Source organism: Hemitrygon akajei, chromosome 13 (assembly GCF_048418815.1).
Source record: "Hemitrygon akajei chromosome 13, sHemAka1.3, whole genome shotgun sequence".
Taxonomy (NCBI): Eukaryota; Metazoa; Chordata; class Chondrichthyes; order Myliobatiformes; family Dasyatidae; genus Hemitrygon; species Hemitrygon akajei.
Window position 1 is genome coordinate 24,799,632 of NC_133136.1, and position 21,490 is coordinate 24,821,121.

At 38.9% G+C, this 21,490-nt stretch overlaps 1 protein-coding gene across 1 annotated transcript in view; it reads left to right on the forward strand.

Annotated features, from left to right (window-relative positions):
• The window catches only part of cntfr (ciliary neurotrophic factor receptor), a 310,302-nt gene that overhangs the window by 214,301 nt on the left and 74,511 nt on the right, over nucleotides 1–21,490 (forward strand). Inside the window, exon 5 of the mRNA XM_073064253.1 lies at nucleotides 11,998–12,115. Within this exon, the coding sequence (XP_072920354.1) occupies nucleotides 11,998–12,115 (118 nt within the window). The remainder of the gene's footprint in view (nucleotides 1–11,997; nucleotides 12,116–21,490) is intronic.

Genomic DNA, 21,490 nt, shown 5'->3' on the forward strand with positions numbered 1-21,490 from the left:
TCTACAATTTGTACCATAGTGGGCCGAATATCAGATAATGATGATTTGGAGTACAGGAAGAAGACGAGGAGCCTAGTGACATGGTGTCATGATAACAACCTTTTCCTCAAAGTCAGTAAAGCAACAGAGCTGGTCATAGACTTCAGGAAGGTAGATGGTGCACATGTTCCTGTTTACATCAAAGGTGCTGAGGTCGAGAGGGATGAGTCCTTTAACTTCCGAGCAGTGAACGTGGCCAATAACCTCTCCTTATCCAACCACAGCAGCACCTCTTCTTCTGCAGAAATTTTGAACAGCAACAGTTTTTATCATTGCACCTTATCCAGACACATCACAGCCTGGTTTGGCAATTGCTTTGCCTGAGACCTCAAGAAAGTGCAGAGAGTTGTGGACATGGCACAGCGCATCATGAAAACCAGCCTCCCCTCCACAGACTCTACACTTCTCACTGCCTTGATGAAGCAACTAGCATAACCAGACCCGACCTACCACTGATATTCTTTCTTCTAACCCCCTCCCATTGAGCAGAAGATACAAATCCTGAAAGGACAGCATCTATCCTGCTGTTATAAGACTATTGAAAGGTTTCTTAGTAATGTAAGATGTACTGTTGACCTCACATTGTTCCTCGGTATGGCCTTATTATCTGCCTGCATTGCGCTTTCTCTGTGACTGTATCATTTTAACCTGCACTCTCTGGTTGCTTTCCCTTGTACCACCTCAAAGCACTGATGTGATGAAATGATCTATACGGATGAATGGCATGTAAAACAAAGTTTTTCGCTGTACCTCTGTACATATGACATTAATAAACCAATAAATAAATACACATGGACCTCTCTCTTACAGTACAACAGCTGTAAAGATCTATTTTACAGCAATAATAATTACAATGTTGAGCCAGATTACATTGCCTTCCTGCATCATGATAATACATGTGTATTGGTGTACTAGAATGTATTTGCCTGACGATGCCTAACAGTCTTGAACCATAGAGTGCAGATTTATTACCAATATGATCCATGGGAAAAGAGGTTGAAAAAACTGTGGTCAATTTTTAACATAACTAATGATTTATTGTATCTTACCAGGATTTCCTTCTCTTTGCAAGTGGTTATAGTCCAGAAATCACTTCTAGACCTTGCGTTGGGTGGTAGCGTTAGTTAATTCTGCTCCTATGTCTTATGGTTTTATGGTCCAAGGGAGCTGGAGAGCTATTGGAAGTGAAACGATTTGAAGTACTGTACAGTGGAGAAAGCGTGGCTGGATGCTTCTCACAGACCCACTAGCACTCTCTGTGATTCTGTCATAAAGGTTCAATCAGCTGAAATAAGACAATTTCCAAGTCACATCTTGGTCTAATAACCAGTGATGATCATACATCCAAATGTCATTTCTCATATTAAGTTCAAAACATTGATGTGAGTTTAGCGATCATTTCTCTAAGTTTGCTCTTATTTCTTCCCTGACTTATGAAACAGAGAAACATGAAAAACTGTTCTTTCATAGTATAATCCAACACTTTGTGTAGACCACCCAAGCACAATCCAGAGAGCAGTGACTGTTTTAAATATTTCTTTTCACGGATGCAAGACTCTTTGTACTACCTTTCAGGGATTTGCAGGATGCTTCAATAGAAGTCTTTTTTAAGGGAAAGAATTTCTGACTCTATCACTATACTTTAGATATTAATATCATGAGTAATCAGAACTGTTCTTTTCTAAATCAAAACTTCTGATAACATTTATAATTTTTTGTACTTCTGTTGTCTGTGCTTTAATTGTGCATTTTTATTTCAACTTCCAATAAGCTACATCATAATTCTTTGATTGCTGTACTTTGATATGTATTTATACAATCCATTTAAAGGGCAACAACACATTCCCTCATTCTACACTTAGTTCTTGTTTGATCAAGCACAACATGGATTTGAAATGCCTTGCTGTTATGGAACTCAATTCCTAGTACTTCAAAGTTCAAAGTACATTTATTATCAAATTATGTAAACTCTAAACAACTTCTCCTTACAGGCAGCCACAAAACAAAGAAACCCAATAGAACCATTAACAAAAGACCATCAGACACCCAATGTGCAGAAAAAAAACAGATCATGCAAACAGAAGTAAGCAAATAACACTCAGAACTGATGTTCATGAAAGTGAGTCCACAGCCATGAAAAGTTTTGACTTATGCACCTTTTCACTGAACAACTACCCTGATTACTTTATTCATAAATAATTGGATTAGTATAATGCATTGTTAGTGTGAATTTCATTGTTCACTCATCAGTTGTAACGTTAACTAATCCTTTTTCTTATATAGAAATTTAGTAGAAAATATTGTCAGTTTAAACTCCAGCACCTAATATGCTTTAATCCATAGCCAATAAAACAATGCAAAAAAAAACAGTGTAATACCGAAGAAATGAAAGCCAAACTTAACAAAATGAAACCATTCCTGAAACTGCAACCATTAACAACAAAAAGCAAGACCAGTTTTTTTGCCACTTTGAAAGATTCTTAAGACTCCATCGTCCCCCACCACTTTACTTACATGGTATGTTACTAAGTCTATCAATCAAGGTTCCATTCCGGAAAGGCAGAACCCAGGAAAATGAATGCTGTTAACTTTTATGCTGAAAGAAATGTCAGTTGCTTTGGTTCTCCTTTGGTCAGTTGGACTTTATTCCAAATTCCAGCTTCCATTACTGGTTTCTTCCAACTTCAGAATCAGACCAGTAAGACCTGGAGATTATCATATAAATATTTTGAATATAAAGATAAGATCTGCCTGAATTCAAATGGGCATAAAACAATTACTTTTTGACTTTTCTGATGCTGCAGTAAAGCAAGGTTACTACGGATCTCAGATCTAAAAGCCCAGTTTTATATCATGTTCTATGCTAATTGTTGACTTCAGCCTGGAGTTCCATACAAAGAATGAAGTTGTATTATATGTATTGGTTTGCATAACTGCAGGATCGCAATTAATTTTTGGCAATAACATACTCCGGCTGGCTCAACGAGATTTTTGAAAAGACAGCTGGGATGTATGTAGCCTATTTAATGTAACTTACAGAGGTACTTACTGTATAATATCAAAAATAATAAGCTCAAGTGGGAGATATCTGGGCATGACTGAAAACTTGAACAAAGAGATAAATATTGAGTATTGAATGGATAAATATTGAGATAAATATGATATAAGGTAAAAGTGCCTGGGAAGAAACTTAAGGATGCCAGTGCCAGGCAACTAAAAGGGTTAACATCTAATGAGGATGCAAACAGCAGGAGAAGAGAATGGATATAAAGACCGAGTTATTTGAGGCCCCTCTGGGACAGTCAATAGTTATGAAATTAAAGCAGTATATTTAGCAAAATAATGGAGAAAAACAGATAAGTTTCTTTAAAGTTTTATGTGTACACATCTTTTAGGTGTCAGATTGATTTACGTAATACATCTTGAGAAGACTAAGTTATTTTTCAATCATGATGCACTGATAAATGACAGCAAATTGAACGTTAATCATATTTATGTGTGTAAAGTGAACTTAGAATGTATCTGAAAACAGGGATCAAATGCTGTGGAGAGCTGTGTGAATATTTGAAATTCCTGAATAGAAAACATTTCTTTTGTATGATGATAAAATGCATTGTTGAGCTGAGTTGCTGAGTTCATAAATCCAGCAGGAAAGGGAGTATATTCTGAGTTATTTTTTAATTACACAGCAGGGTTCATTAATTTATGTGTTTGCACATTCATTAGCATTGATGAGATTCAGCAGATTAAGTTCCATTGGAGAATTAACCCCTGCAGAGCAGTGAAATGAGTGAAATGCCCTGCATGCAATGGTATGTCAGGTCATGCACTTTAATGTTCTTGGATAGGTCCTCTTAAATCTTGGGAAAACAATTTGGTTTTTTTTTGTAGGATCTAAATGCCTTTCTATGAAATACAAGGCAGAAGTAGCTTTCCTAAACCTGCTTCTATTTTTTCTTCAAAAAAAAAATTTTTGCCATACAAAATGAGGAACAGGAGTGTGTTAAACTTCACTTTGTTTTATCAATAAAGTTAAAAGCCTCTAGGTGTTAGTATGGAAGGTCAAGGAAGACACGGTCTCCTTTTCTGGAGTCATGTATCTTTAAAGATTTAAAGAATTGCTTTATTTGTCCCATGTACATTGAAAACTGCAGTGAAATGCGTCATTTGCATCAAATCAAATTGGAAGGATTGCGGTGGGCAGCCTGCAATTGTTGCAATGCTCTGATGCCAACATAGCATGCCCACAATTCATTTACCCTAACCCGTACACCTCTGGAATATGGAAGGAAAGTAGAGCACCCAGAGGAAATGTCAGACTTGTAATTGTCGGACTTAGAAGTAAATTTGCTCACTTTCGAGCCTGTCTTCACAGAAGTGAATAGAACAGGAATACTTCTTTGAAATGAGAAGAATATTCTGGAAAAAAAAACATCTTTCTCTTTGGTTTCTGATTTAAGTTTTGGATGCAATTAGGCAGGTTCTTGAAGAAAAGTTGATTTGGTGAGACCCTATGCTGGTAAAGGAATGGCTGGGAAGTGTGAGGCATTTTAAACAATTCCATACAACGTATCTGATTCTAGGATCATTCTAGATCTAGAAAGAGGCCATTTGCCCCATTAGTTCTTTGTGAGCTGCTAGAAAGTCTATTCATGTATGGGTCTCACAATCCATCCTTCTATTTCTAACCCTTTTGTTCTTCATCCTCAAGTACTGTACATGTGCCATTCATTCTCAAATTTAATTGTGGCTTCAATTTCTACTACGTTTAGTAGCGGTTAGCACAATACTTTACAGTACAGGTGACCTGTTAGCAGCCTGTAAACGGCTTCAGTTTCCTCTGGGAGTTCCAGTTTCCTCCCATAGTCCAAAGATGTTCCAACTGTTAGGCTAATTGGTCAATTTAAATTTTCTTGTGATTAGGCTTGGATTAAATTGGAGAGTTGCTGGGCAGCACAGCTCGAAGGGCCAGAAGGACCTATTCTGTACTGTATCTCAATAAATAAGTATAAATTTACTGGTAGCAGGAATAATCTAAGGTGTTTGTTTAAGACTATGGTATCAAACAAAACTATTGATAAAATTCTAAACAGGAGTGTAGGCTTTCCTCTTTTGCTGGGACTAACATCAAATTTTCTTGATAATTAAAGTATAAGAAATATCTTGCCTTTGGATGTAGCAGCAAAATCTTCCCACTGAAACCAAACTCACTGACATATGATTAATGAGGTTAACAGTAATCTTGATTTATATCAGCCTGGTATCAGTCCCTTCAAATATTGCCGGAGATCAGATCCAGAGTTGGGTTTATTATCACTGGCATATGATGCGCAACTTGCTGTTTTGTGACAGCAGAACAGTACAATACCATAAAATTATATAAAAATATGTATCATTCAGGAACCTGATGGCCGGGGGTGGGTGGGTGAAGAAAATGTTGTTAAAACATTGACTGGGGGTCGTCAGGCTCCTGTACCTCCTCTCTGATGGTAGTAATAAGTAGGGGACATGTCTTGAATGCTGAGGGTCCTTAATGACGGATGCTACCTTCTTGAGGCATCACACTGGTGGGGAGGCTAGTGCCCACGATGGAGATGACCGAGTCTATAACCGATCTTGTGCATTGCCTCCAGACGGCGATGCAACCGGTGAGAATGCTCTCTGCAGCAGAGATTTGCAAGAGTCATTGGCGGTATGCCAAATCTGCTCAAACTCCTAATGAAATATAGCCACTTCCGCGCCTTCTTTGTAATTGCATCAGTATGTTAGGCCCAGGATAGATCTTCAGAGAAGTTGACACCCTCGAACTTACAGCTGCTACCCACTTTCCGCTAAAAGATAGAATTAATATCAAATCTATTGTTAATTTACTTTCCCACTGGGCCTGTAACGTTTCTTTGGTGCGTTCCACTGGGCAAAACCATGTGAACTCTTGATACTTTAAATACATCTCTATTTCCTATCAATACTGGTCAAGTTGCTGAAGCCTGCAGAATCATTCTAAATCATGCAGCCATTTGGAAAACTGACAGGGATCAGTCCACTGTTGATCTTCCATCCTACATAATCTTTCAAAGCAGTGAAGTCGTTGGAGAATAATACAGTGCTCAGTAGAATTTTTTTATTACCTCCTTGGATTTCCTGCCTGCAAATTAGGTTAGAAGTTGGCTTGAACCCAAAATGGCGCAAAAAGAAGCTTTAAGAGAAACTTCTCTATTTCTTAAATTAAGGAAGCCACATCATTATTAAATAGGTCTAACAATTTCAATTGATGAAAAAATTATTACATGTTCCTTCAAGTTCAATTTCAAGATTGTTTATTGTCGTTCTTCAATACACAAGTGTAAAGGAGAACAAATTGATTGTTACTCTGGATCCAATGCAGCACAAACGAAACACAATAAGCATAAAAACACAATCAAAAACACAACAAACGTAAATACAGAAGATTAGCTTATATCCAGAGATTTCCTTTGATCTGACTTATTTGTATTTCTTGAGCTAAAGGTTTTCTGTTTTCTTAAAGGATTCATGGAAGTAATTTTCAAACGGCATTGCTAACAAATATTTATTAGTTTAAATCCTTATTTTCTAGATGCAAATCTTCTAAAAAGTTGGATTGTTATCAAGATGTTATTCTTACTTATAGTCGTAAATAAAATATCAAATTAATGCATAAGGACATATGTGAAACAGTATTTCACTATTAATTTTACTAATGGCACGCAATATTTGCATCAGATTTCATGAAATCAGTTTCCCAACATGGAGAGTCTTTTAATTTACTGAATGTGGCTTTTATTAGAAAAGATAAGCACAGTCATTGTCTCAAGGCCAAAGCATCTTATAACTGAAACTATTTATTTCAATTTGGCCTTCAATCAAACAAATTTTCTTAAAAGTGAAATCACTCTTTCAGAAGTTGACTGGATAAATGCCATTTTTAGAACTTATATCCAGAAAGACTCTGTATAACATCATTTGTAGGCAAGCGTTTAAAGCACCTCAATTGTGAAATGATTTATGGAATATTAATTACCGGTAGTATATTTGATCCAATATGAGCATTTATTAAAATTGAGATGAATAGATATTGAGCAACATATTTGAAGAAAATCACTTGTGAAGTGCATGATTGTCAGTAATCAACCACCAGGCTCTTAAACCAGACAGGATAACTTCACTTGCCGATCACTGAACTGTTTCCATAACCAGCGGACTCGCTTTAAAGGACTCTTCATCTCACATTCTTGATTATTTTTGTTTATTTATTATTTCTTTCTCAGCTCTAGCTGGTTAAACCTGAAGTATGGGCATAGCCAAGCACACTCATTTCTCTACTGCTATGACCTTTTAGACTATTCTAGTGATGTTTAGTATTGTGGCTTTCTGAAGATTTACATAGACTTTGCTGTGTAGCCCTAATTGTATAATGCTATTGTGTAGTGACTTTGGGATGACACCAGTTGTAGATATCACTGTCGGGACAATGTATTATTATTATTATTATTATTTATTTTTGTATTTTCAATTTATTGTCTTTTGAACACTGGTTGTCTGTCCTGTTGGTGTGGTCTTTCATTGATTCTACTATAGTTATCAGAATCAGGTTTAATATCACTGGCAACAAACAAGAGAAAATCTGCATGTGCGTTGCTTTAATATCACTGGTACGTGTCATGAAATATGTTAACTTCATGACAGCAATACAATGAAATACATAATAAATAAATACAGAGAAAAAGCTGAATTACAGTAAGTATATGTATGTCTATTAAATAGTTAAGTTAAAATAAGTGGTGCAAAAAAACCACTTTGATAATGTAGTGAGGTAGTGTTCATGGGTTCAATGTCCATTTAGAAATTGGGTGGTGGAGGGGAAGAAGTTGTTCCTGAATTGTTGTGTGTGTCCTCAGGCTTCTGTACCTCCTTTCCAATGGTAACAATGAGTGGGCATAGATTACTGAGTACAACCGCAAGGAAATGAATCTCAAGGTTGTATATGGTGACAGATAGATACTTTGAACTTTTAACCAGCATCTATACCAAGTTAAATGTGTAAGCAAAATAACCAATAGGCATGTGGAAAGTGTCTTCATAAATGATCAATCTGTATGAGATGCACAAATTTTAAAATAAACCATGCAGCACGGTGTACAAATGATCTTTTCAAATCTTTCTCTCTGTTGTAGCTTATAACTGTAGTCAATGTCCTTTGCACTTTGTAGAGTTCTAATTAATATATTCCAGTTGTCTGCCACTGAACCAGATAGACCCATTGGCTACTCATTTTGGAGCCTCTTGAATATCGATCATAGCTAGTGAGGATAAAGACTTGCATTTATATATAGCCTTTCACATCATTGTGAGAAACATTACGTCCAAATGCATCACACTCTAAGAAATGCTGTAGCCAATTAAAAGACAAGAAGCCCCCACAATGCGATACAAACTGTACAACATTGATTATTTGTCAACACTACTCTATTGGATTAGAGTGTAAAATTATTATTTTTCTTGTAGTTTAACCTTTCCTTTGCCTACTTGTATTTTTATATAATCATCTATTTATGTGTAATTGTTCAGTGAATTTTCCAATAATTGTAGTGCACACGATTCTGTGTTTCTTCAGAAGTTTCTAAGCTTTTCTGTATCAGATGTCACCCATTTAAATCTAAATATTTCATAGGTTAATTGTTATCACTGGAATCTCATGTTATCTTTGCAATCTGAGTCAGTCTTTGTATAAGACAAGCAGCAAGGTAGCTTAGCATTTAGTGCAACGTTTACAGCACCATCTGTATTATCAGGGTTAAATTCATGCCACTGTCTGTAAGGGGTTTGTACTTTCTCCCTGTGAATGTGTAGATTTCCTCCCAGGTGCTCCAGTTCCTTCCCTCATTCCAAAGACATACGATTAGGGTTAGTGAGCTGTGGGCATGCTATGTTGGTGACAGAAGCATGGTGACACTTGTGGGCTGCAGCACAATCCTCACTGATTTGATTTGATGTAGAATGACACATTTCACTATTTGTTTCAATGAACATGTGACAAAAAAGCTCATCTTAAAGACAACTATGACTTCTTTGTTTTGTTGTTTGTTCTTATTAAACTTAATAGACCAACATTAGTAGTAGGTTTTTGCCTCATTTTTGACTTCCAAAGAGCCTGCAAATTGCAAAATCATCACATTCAACTACTCCAATGCTCTTGCTACCAACCTACTCTGTGCAATTTAATGGCATTCCATCATATGGCCACTTTGTTAGGTACAAATGTGCACCTGCTCGTTAATGCCACTATCTAATCAGCTAATCATGTGACAGCAACTCAATGCTTAAAAGAATGCAGACAGGGTCAAGAAGTTCAGTTGTTCTTCAGACCAAACATCAGAATGGAGAAGAAAAGGAGACTTTAACCGTGGAATGATTGTTGGTGTCAGACAGGGTGATTTGAATATCTCAGAAACAGTAGATCTCCTGGAACTTTCATGCACAACAGTCACTAGAGATTAAGGAAAAATATCATCTAGTGTGCAGCAGTTCTGTGGTGAAAATGCCTTGCGAATGAGAGAGGGCAGAGGAGAATGGCAAGACTGGTTCAAGCTGACAGGAACGTGACAGTAAGCTCAAATAACCATGTGTTACTACATTAGTGTGCAGAAGAGCATCTCAGAATGCTCAACACATTGAACCTTGAAGTGGATGAGCTACAGTGGCAGAAGACCAGGAACATACACTAAGTGGCCACTTTATTAGGTACAGGAGGTAACAAATAAAGTGGCCATGGAGTGTATTTCTGCCCCCGGACAGTGCTCAAGATCAAATTGAACATGCGTAGCTGAAGTTGAGACAGCACTTGTGTTGATTGAAGGAAAAATATTCACTGACTTGGAAGTCAGTGGAACTGACTTTCAGAGGCTGAGTACTGACACTGAGGTTTCTATGTATCTGCTGAAGACAGAGGATGATTTTTGAGGTAATAACATAATAGTATTGCACTTCTTTGGTTTTTAACTGACAGCAAATATGAGTTTCCTATGAAATCACAGAGCCTGTATTCTGCATGTCAGAAACAGCAAAAGAGAAATCATCTGCTGAGAAGCCCTGCAGCAAAAGTTCATCCCATAACAATTGCCAATAAGTACAGGACACAGCAAGCTGTACAGTCCAAATAGAAAGATTGGTCTTGAAACACCGCAAATAAATAGAAATGTCAGTCTAGATTTCTGTGGTCACGTCTCTGGAGTGAGACTTCAAGCCACAACCAGCTGACAAGCAAACAAAATTGCCATGCCATGAACCATGACTTCACCAAAGTCAATAGAGTAAAGATACTCTTTTGAAAAGCAAAGAACACTCCGGAATACAATTAAAATATTGTTTTTTTTCTTTGATTTGTGGTTTAAATGAACTTTGAGTTTATAAATAGATAGAGTGGACTGCCAGAGCCTCTTCCCCAGGGCACCACTGCTCAATATGGGAGGACATGGCTTTAAGGTAAGGGGTGGGAAGTTCAAGGGGGATATTAGAGGAAGGTTTTTTATTCGGAGAGTGGTTGGTGTGTGGAATGCACTGCCTGAGTCAGTGGTGGAGACAGATACATTAGTTTTAAGAGACTACTAGACAGGTATATGGAGGAATTTAAGGTGGTGGGGGGGGTTATATGGGAGGCAGGGTTTGAGGGTTGGCACAACATTGTGGGCCAAAGGGCCTGTAATGTGCTGTACTATTCTATGTTCTATGTAAAGTTATAGAGCACTACAGCAGAGAAGCAGCCAGTACAGCCCATCTTGACCACGCTGAACTGCTATACTACTGAGTACCATTGATCCACATCAGGACCATAGCCCTCCATACCCCTCCCATCCATGTACTTATCCAACTTTCTCTTAAATGTCACAGTCAAACCCACATCCACCATTTTCACTGGCACCTTGTTCTACACTCTCTCCACCCTTGAGTGAAAATGTTCTTCTCTCATTTCCCCTTACATCTTTCACCTTTCAACGTTAACCTATGACATCTTGTCTAGTCCCACCCAACCTCAGTGGAAAAAGCCTGCTTGCATTTACCCTATTTATAGCCTTCATGATTTTATATACCTCTATTCTCTCATTCTCTTATATACCTCTCATTCTCCTTCACTCCCAGGAATAAAATCCTAACCCACTTAGCCTTTCCCCATGACTCAGGTCCTCAATTCCCTGCAACATCCTTGTAAATGTTCCCTGTACTCTTCCAACCATATTGATATCTATCCTGCAGGTAGATGACTAGAATTGCACACAATACCTCACCAACGTCTTATACAACTTCAACATAGCATCCCAATTCCTGTACTCAGTTGTCTTAGTCACGAAGATCAATGTGCCAAATAAAATCTCATTATGATGCTCTCTACCTGTGACACCAGAGCTGTATTTCCAGATCTCAATATTCTTCTGCATTCCTCAGGTTATGCATAATTGTGGAATCTTTAACATTTCCAGCACAGAAGTAAGTCACCTGACGTATCATTTCCATTCAGGCTGTTTGAAAGTGTGTTCATGGTGGTCTCACATTCCCTCTTTTTATTTCAAGCACTTAGCGTTCTTCATCTTCACATACCTGTCCCTATCTTTCTAAAAATTAATTGTGGTTTCAATTACCACTCTTCTCTTCTGGTAAAGCTTTGGAGAGTAAAGGACAAAATGGTGGCAGGAGTAATCCAAGGTGTTTGTTTCAGCGTATAGATTCAATGCAGTCTATTAACAGAACTGTTACTTAAGTGGCAATTTATTGTACTGTATCGTCATAGTGATGTGGGAGTAAAGCTTCATTTTGCAAAGCAAACTCTCAATGTGTAATGATCAGTATTAAATGAATGAAGAAATGCTGTAAACTCTTGAATAAAGATGTGCCAACACTGACTAAAATATTCACTCATTCTGAATTTTCTCTTTCTCCTCAAACTAGATCGTCCAGTGGCACCCTCTGTAGTCTGCAGATCAAACGCCTACCCTGACACATTCTACTGCACATGGCAACTCTCAAGCCCAACTTACATCCCGACTGAATTTGACATCTCCGTAAGGTTTGTCTGCCATAGCTTCTTCTGTTATATTGCTACTGATGTATTACCTTACCGGAAAAAAAAACACTTTGAGTTTCAGGCTGTATTAGTGGTTTCCTTCCAAAACAAGATGATATAAACCTTTTGTTACAAAGAAGACCGAAGTCTTCTTTTTAAAATGTGTACTGCCTACAGGACAATAAAATGTCTCACAGCATAGAAAGCTGCTTAGGCAATATGGGAATAGATGGATGGATGAACATTGTGACAATAAGAGAATATTAATGTCACCCTTTTGGAAGATTAAGTAGACTGAGCAGTCTGCCTCAGACAGAAATTGCAAACTGGCTTTGAAATTAATGAACTTAGTGGGATGAGTAAACTGTTCCTTATTCAATCTGTTTTTTCTTTACCTGGTATCTCATATGGATTAATGCTACAAAAACAAAAATGTGGTACAAAACTCTTCAACGTGTGCAAGCTGCTCACAGTTCAAGAGCCAAAAGTTATTTACAGTATGACTATAAGACCATAAGACATAGGAGCAGAAATATGCCATTCCACCCATCGAGTCTGCTCTGCCATTCCATCAAGGCTGATCCCAGATCCCACCTAACCCCATACGTCTGCTTTCTCGCCATATCCTTTGATGCCCTGACCGATCAGGAAACAATCAACTACTGCCTTAAGTACACGCAGACTTTTTAGAGAAAGGGTTTAGTTTTGAAAGATAAATAAATCCTGTAAGTGTTGTAACTAATGCAGTTTAATCAACATTGTTCAAAGTTCAAAGTAACTCTATTCTAGCTTGGAGGCACTTACAGGAAAATAAAGAAATACAATAGAATTTATGAAAAACAATACATAAACAAAGACTGATAGGCAACCAGTGTGTAAAATATGTGAAACTGTGCAAATAATAAAAATAATACTGGAACATGAGCTTGAAAGTGAGTCTGTAAGTTGTAGAGTCAATTGAGAGTTGTGGTGAGTGAAGTTATCCATGATGGTTCAGGATCCTGACTGTTATAGGGTAATAACTAGTCCTGAACCTAGTGAGATGTGACCTAAGGCTTCTGTAGCTCCTATCCACTGGTAGTAGACAAAAAGAGCAAGTCAGCTTAATATTGGGAGTAGCTTGAACGCATTTCAATTACCACAATGAGCAGGAAAGTGATTAGTGTTGATTAATTTGTCTCACAGGTGGGGTGGGTGGTGTTGATAAGAGAGAAAAGTTGGGACATCGACAATGGATTAGATATGCTTCTGCCAATGTTTTAGTAAGTACAAAGATCATGATCATCGTTTACTGAATTAAAATGGTTGTAGGTGAGTGTGTCCCTACAAAATTATTCAACTTTAAATTCCTCAGTGTTATCATTTCCAAAGACCTGTCCTGAGCCCAGCACATAAGAGCAATTACAAAGAAAACACGGCAGTGTTTCTACTTTCTTAGTAGTTTGCAAAGATTAAACGTATCGTCTAAAAGTAGAGAAGTTGCGACACTCATTGGCTGCCCCCAGCACATCCTCAGAATGTGTTGGCCGTTGATGCAAATGACTCATTTCACTGTTTGTTTTGTTGTTTCGATGTACCTGTGACAAATAAGACTAATCTCTAAAATACCATATCATTTTAAATCATGCTGGAGACCATTGGCAGAATATAGAAAACCTACAGCACAATACAGGCCCTTCGGCCCACAAAGCTGTGCCGAACATGTCCTTACCTTAGAACTACTTAGGCTTACCCACAGCCCTCTATTTTTCTAAGCTCCATGTATCCATCCAGTTGTCTCTTAAAAGACCCTATTTCCGCCTCCACCACCACCGCCACGCACTCACCACTCTGCGTAAAAAAACTTACCCCTGACATCTGTACCTACTTCCAAGCACCTTAAAACTGTACCCTTTTGTGCTAGCCGTTTCAGCCCTGGGAAAAAGTCTCTGACTATCCACATGATCAATGCCTCTCATCATCTTGTACACCTCTATCAGGTCGCCTCTCATCCTCCGTCGTTCCAAGGAGAAAAGGCTGAGTTCACTCAACTTATTCTCATAAGGCATGCTCCCCAATCCAGGCAACATCCTTGTGAGGTCTGACCAGGGTCTGACCAGTGAGGTCAGACCAGGGTCCTATATAGCTGCAACATTACCACTCAGCTGTTAAACTCAATCCCACGATTGATGAAGCCCAATGCTCCGTATGCCTTCTTATCCACAGTCAACGTGTGTAGCAGCTTTGAGCGTCCTATGGACTCAGACCCCAAGATCCCTCTGATCCTCCACACTGCCAAGAGTCTTGCCATTAATGCTATATTCTGCCATCATACTTAACCTACCAAAATGAACCACCTTACACTTATCTGAGTTGAACTCCATCTGCAATTTCTCAGCCCAGTTTTGCTGTAATTTCTGACAGCCCTCCACACTATCCACTACACCCCTAAACTTAGTGTCATCAGCAAATTTACTAACCCATCTCTCCAATTCCTCATCCAGGTCATTTATAAAAATCACAAAGAGTAGAGGTCCCAGAACAGATCCCTGAGGCACACCACTGGTCACCGGCCTCCATGCAGAATATGACCCGTCTACAACCACTCTTTGCCTTCTGTGGGCAAGCCAGTTCTGGATCCACAAAGCAATGTCTCCTTGGATCCCATGCCTCCTTACTTTCTCAAAATGCTTTGCATGGGGTACCTTATCAAACGACTTGCTAAAATACATATACACTACATCTACAGCTCTACCCTCATCAATGTGTTTAGTCACATCCTCAAAAAATTCAATCAGTCTTGTAAGGCACGATCTGCCTTTGACAAAGCCATGCTGACTATTCCTAATATATTATGCCTCTCCTAATGCTCATAAATCCTGCCTCTCAGGATCTTCTGCATCAACTTAGCAACCACTGAAGTAAGAATCATTGGTCTCTAATTTCTGGGGCTATCCCTACTCCCCTTTTTTGAATAAGGAAACAATATCCGCAACCTTCCAATCCTCCGGTACCTCTCTCGTCCTCATTGATGATGCAAAGATCATCACCAGAGGCTCAGCAATTTCCTCCCTTGCTTCCCACAGTAGTCTGGGGTACATCTTGTCCGGTCCTGGAAACTTATCCATATTGATGCTTTCCAAAAGCTCCAGTACATCCTCTTCCTTAATATTTACATGCTCAAGCTTTTCAGTCCACTGCAAGTCATCCCTACATTCACCAAGATCCTTTTCCATAGTGAATGCTGATGCAAAGTATTCTTTAAGTACCTCTGCCATCTCATCCGGTTCCATTCACACTTTTCCACTGTCACACTTGATTGGTCCTATTCGTTCAGTACTTTTGCTATCTCCTTCAGATCCGTACACATTTTTCCACTGTCAGACTTGAGTGGTCCTATTCTCTCATATCTTATCCTTTTGCTCTTCACATACTTGTAGAATGCCTTGGGGTGTTCCTTAATCCTGTCCGCCAAGGCCTTCTCATGGCCCTTTCGGGCTCTCCTAATTTCATTCTTAAGCTCCTCCCTGCTAGCCTTATAATCTTCTAGATCTCTGTCATTACCTAGTTTTCGGAACCTTTCGTAAGCTCTTCTTTTCTTCTTGACTAGATTTACAACAGCCTTTGTGCACCACAATTCCTGTACCCTACCATTCTTTCCCTGTCTCATTGGAACGTATCTACACAGAACCCCACGCAAATATCCCCTGAACATTTGCCACATTTCTTCTGTACATTTCCCTGAGAACATCTGTTTCCAATTTATGCTTCCATGTTCCTGCCTTATAGAAACATAGAAAATAGGTGCAGGAGTAGGCCATTCAGCCCTTCAAGCCTGCACCGCCATTCAGTATGATCATGGCTGATCATCCAACTCAGAACCCTGTACCTGCTTTCTCTCCATACCCCCGATCCCTTTAGCCACAAGGGCCATATCTAACTTACTCTTAAATATATCCAATGAACTGGCCTCTACTGTTTCCTGTGGCAGAGAATTCCACAGATTCACCACTCTCTGTGTGAAGAAGTTTTTCCTCATCTCAGTCCTAAAAGGCTTCCCCTTTATCCTTAAACTGTGACCCCTCATTCTGGACTTCCCCAGCATCGGAAACAATCTTCCTGCATCTAGCCTGTCCAATCCCTTTAGAATTTTATACGTTTCAATAAGATCCCCCCTCAATCTTCTAAATTCCAGTGAGTATAAGCCTAGTCAATCCAGTCTTTCTTCATATGAAAGTCCTGCCATCCCAGGAATCAATCTGGTGAACCTTCTCTGTACTCCCTCTATGGCAAGAATGTCTTTCCTCAGATTAGGGGACCAAAACTGCACACAGTACTCTAGGTGCAGTCTCACCAAGGCCTTGTACAACTGCAGTAGAACCTCCCTGCTCCTGTACTTCCGTTAATGACCCTCCTCCCCTTCTTACCCCATCCCTGACATATTTAGTTGTTTGCCTGTTCTCCATCTCCCTCTGGTGCTTCTCCCCCCCCCCCCCTTTCTTTCTCCTGAGGCCTCCCATCCCATGATCCTTTCCCTTCTCCAGCTCTGTATCACTTTCACCAATCACCTTTCCAGCTCTTAGCTTCATCCCACCCCCTCCGGTCTTCTCCTATCATTTCGCATTTCCCCCTCCCCCCACTACTTTCAAATCTCTTACTATCTTTCCTTTCGGTTAGTCCTGACGAAGGGTCTCGGCCCGAAACGTCGACAGCGCTTCTCCCTATAGATGCTGCCTGGCCTGCTGTGTTCCACCAACATTTTGTGTGTGTTGTTGTTTGTGTGTTGTGTTCCAGCATCTGCAGATTTCCTCGTGTTTGCTCTTTATACTACCTCACTACTTTCTTCTTACATCCAGTTTGCATTACTTATTCAATTTAACTATTTTATATATAGATACATGCTGTAATTTACAGTCTTTTCTCTATTATGTATTACATTGTACTGCTGCCACAAAGTTAACAAATTTCACAACATATGCTAGTGATATTAAACCTAATTCTGATTTAGAAAAGTGAACTACACCCTTCTCACTCATTAAAATCTGAGAAATGGTTTTGTGATTCAAAATAATGCTGTCTTTTTTTGTTGTTGGAAGTGTGTGGTGCCTAAAGGGTGGATTTTTTTTCAGTTCCTTTGCCACAGTGATAATCACTTTCCTGCCTCTTTGGCTTTGCTTCATTAATATTTTCCAAATGTAACTGCTTAATGATGCTGTCAGCTCCTATGTTAATGGGGGGTAATGCAGCCCCATATTCCCACATGTAGCACACTTCTGGCTGATGGGACATAGTGTGCTGTCTGCTAGATGATCATTATCCTGTGGGTTTCTGAGTTTGAATTATGCATACAAAATGTTAATTTCCATTTGAAGCCAATCTGGTGCCAAGAATGTAAATGCTTTTCAATGCAAATCACTGCATCAAGGTCATTCCTCAACAATGCTGACACCCATAGTACATTCAGGAGAGACCACAGGAAGCTAAATGTATTTGCGATTTATAGTTTTCTTTTGTTTCTAATGTTTCTCAAAGCCGAATGATGGTAACAACAATTTTAAAGAACTGCATTAATGGCCAAGCAACATGCAAATGAAGTCATAATCACATGCTAAACATTTTGCATTAGGATATAAAATTTTGCCATGATTTTTTAATTCATTTTCAAGCAACTACACGGTTATTATCAGTGAGAGTTCTTAAGAGTGTGAGAGAGTTTCTAAACTAAATATTATCAAATGGAAAAAATGTGGCATTTGTATTTGCCTGGGAGGAAATGTTCACAAATACTTCAGAACGGAATCAGAATCAGGTTTATTATTACTGACATATGCCTTGAAATTTGTTGTGTTGTGGCAGCTGTACAGTGCAATACATAAAAAGTTACTGTAAGTTACAATAAGAAAAGTTTAAAAATGTAGTGCAAATAGAGCAAACTAATGTGGTAGATTTGTTTGCGAAGAACCATTAAATACAGTTGTACAAACAGGTTCTTACCCGTCTGAGAGCTTACCTTAGTGTTGGTGTGCATCTCTAGCTGGCATCACCTTCCTTGCCTAGGCATTGATTTGCAGAGGTATCTACCAGTGACATGAAGAGAACCCCAACTCCCAGTCGTCACTTTATCCAGCTTCTAAGAATAAGCCAGGCTCCTTTGACAGTTCTCTGGAGGGATGCCTGCCTACTTTAAGCTTTTGATTACCTGGAGAATCAACTCAGTTCCAACATCTGATTAGAAGCAATTTTATGACCACATCTGTAGAAATCATCATCTCTTTAAAGCTGCAGTTCTTAAACTTTGAAAGCAACAGAATCCCGAGCATGTGAGGGTATGTTTATATTTATATATAACTGCTGTCATGCCTCATTTTGCTAAAACAATGGTATTGCTATCAACTCTGTTGTGGACGACTAGCTTACTGTGATAAGTGAATGCACAACAGGTAGCCTGAAACATGCAAACCAATTTTATGCCCAGGATGAACAAGTTCAATATCATATGTCTGTTTTCCTTTATTGATCTTCCTATAAATCAGGTCCATATTATGATGGTTTATCAAATAGCTATGCTGCCATTAGATTAACATCCTCTCTCAGATACTTAGCAGCATATTGGTATAGACCTAAACCTAGCAGCTTACGTACTTAACTTTTATTTGTGTAGAGATACAGCATGGTAATGTTACCTTCCGGCCCAACGAGCCCACAATACCCAATTATACCTCTGTGACCAATTAACCTACTAATCCACACGTCTTTAGAAGTAGAGAGGAAATTGGAGCATCTGGAGGAAACCCACAAAATCACAGGGAGAACATACAAACTCTTCCCAAACGGCGGCAGAACTGATCCCTGTAATAGCGTTACCCTAACCACTACGCTACATACTGCTAGTTCTTTATCCACCTCCTTTTCAATATTCAAAGTGTGTCTTATGGAATAATTTGTTATTCTTACACGTTACAAATATGTTTTCTTAAAAAGTTACAAGGAAACCATAGAATGAGATACTATGTTGATAAGTCCGTTAACAATTTTTGGACAATGCCCACAAAGTGCAGGAGGAGCTTAGCAAATCAGGCAGCGCCCGTGAAGGTGAGTAAACAGTTGACACTTTGGGCTGAGACCTCTCCTCAGGGCCGGAGAGGAAGGGAAAAGCCTTTCCGGACCTGATCAGGGGAATCAGCCTGAAAATTCGACTGTTTATTTCTCTCTCTCGATGCTGCCTGACTTGCTAAGTTCCTCCAGGATTTTGTGTGTGTTCTCAGGATTTTCAGCATCTGCAGAATCTCTTGTATTAAACATTTCTCATTTAGTTTCAAAACTAAATTGTTCAGGAGTAAGCCCCTTCTCCATTGGACCTTCTGTGCCATTCAGTAGGATAATAGATGATCTGATCTTGGCCTTTGCTCTATTTTCCTGCCTGTTCCCCATAACCCTTGACTTCTCTATAGACCTAAAATCTGTGGATCTTGGCCTTGAATATATTCAATGAAAGCTTTCACAGCTCTCTGAGAAAGAAAATTCTGAAGACTCAGAACTTCTGAATAAGACACTTTTATCGTCTGTCTGAAGTAGGTTATATCTAACTAAGAAATATTCTCTCCGCACATACAAACCATACTGAAAAAGCAATTTAAACACCATTTTAAACCTTCATTCTTCATCTCATGTTCTCGATATTTCTTGCTTACTTATTTATTATTATTTCTTTCTTTTTGTATTTGCACAGTTTGTTGTCTTTTGCACACTGGTTGAACAAAAGACAAATGGTCTTTCATTGATTCTATTATGGTTATTACTTAATTATACATTTATTGAGAATACCTGCAAGAAAATGAATCTCAGGGTTGTAAATGGTGACATATATGTACCTTGATAATAAACATACTTACGACATTGAGCTTTGAAATCCTCTATATTAGAATGTGTAGAGGACCACATTGTTTCTCAAGGCTATCTCTATTGGAGCAGCAAAAAATCATGAACAGCTAACCAGATATTAAAATTAACAGAAAATATTGCTCTTCCTGGGCAGTAAGCTCTCAACACTTTTCTCTAAGAGACAATGTTGTCCCCACGCACGACTTCACACTCACTCCCCACACCACCCAGCCCTTAGTGAAATTCTCTGAGAAAAATAACATCACTTAGTGTATGTTGTCAGTCACAAAGAGGTTGAATAAAAATAATGCCATTTCCAGTCACGTCTCATTGCAGGGGTTGTTTCTATCTAAATATGAGTGAGGCAATATTAACACGATCATCTTGCAGAAGTAGGATTTGTGGTGAACTACATATACCTGTTTGGACACACCCCCCTGCTGACTGCTCCTGTGGCTCCTCCCACAGACCCCTGTATAAAGGCGATTGGAGGCACGGCTCCTCCCTCAGTCTCCAGGATGTCATATGGGGATCTCTTGCTGCTGACTGCTCTCTTCCAGCGAATAAAAGCCTATATTTTGTCTCACATCTCCGAGAGGATTATAGTTTGAATCCTGACTAAACTTCTGTTACTAGAGCCAATCTGCTATATGTATTGATAATGAACAATCAACATGGTTTATTTTAATACATGTTTGAAAAATGGTAGTGACCTTTTCAACCACAGAACACACATACAGTAAATGTATAACCTAGGCAAGGGGGATTAATATTTAGAAAATTCTACGATAGGTCTGTTTGGATATAAAACTTCATTGATCTGAATAAATTGGTATCACGCTGAGCACACTCACAGGAAATAAAATTGTTTTATGGTTACTACACAGTGGCCACTTTCATATGTACACCCGTACACCTGCTCATTAATGCAAATATCTAATCGGCCAAACATGTGGCAGCAACAAAGCGTAAAAGATGCAGATGCAGTTAAGAGGTTCAGTTATGGTTAAGTCAAAGCATCAGAATGGAGAAGAAATGCGATGTAAGTGCCTTTGACCGTGGAATGATTGTTGGTTCCGGACAGGGCATTTTGAGTATCTCAGAAACTGCTGATCTTCTGGGCTTTTCATGCACAACAGTTTCCAGAGTTTATAGAGAATGGTGCATAAAATAAAGAAACATCTAGTGAGCAGCAGTTCTGTGAGCTGAAAATCTCTTGTTAAGGAGAGAGATCAGAGGAAAAATGGCCAGGCTGGTTCAAGCTGACAGGAAGGCAACAGTAACTCAAAAAACCACGCATTATCAGCAGTGATGTCCAAAAAGAATCACTGAATTCACAACACATTGAACCTTGAAGTGGATGGGCAGAAAACCATAAACATATGCTAGGTAATCACCTTATTAAGTTTAGTAGGTACCTAATAGAAACACAGAAACGTAGAAAACCTACAGCACAATACAGGCCCTTCGGCCCACAAACTAGTGTCGAACATGTCCCTACCTTAGAAATTACTAGGC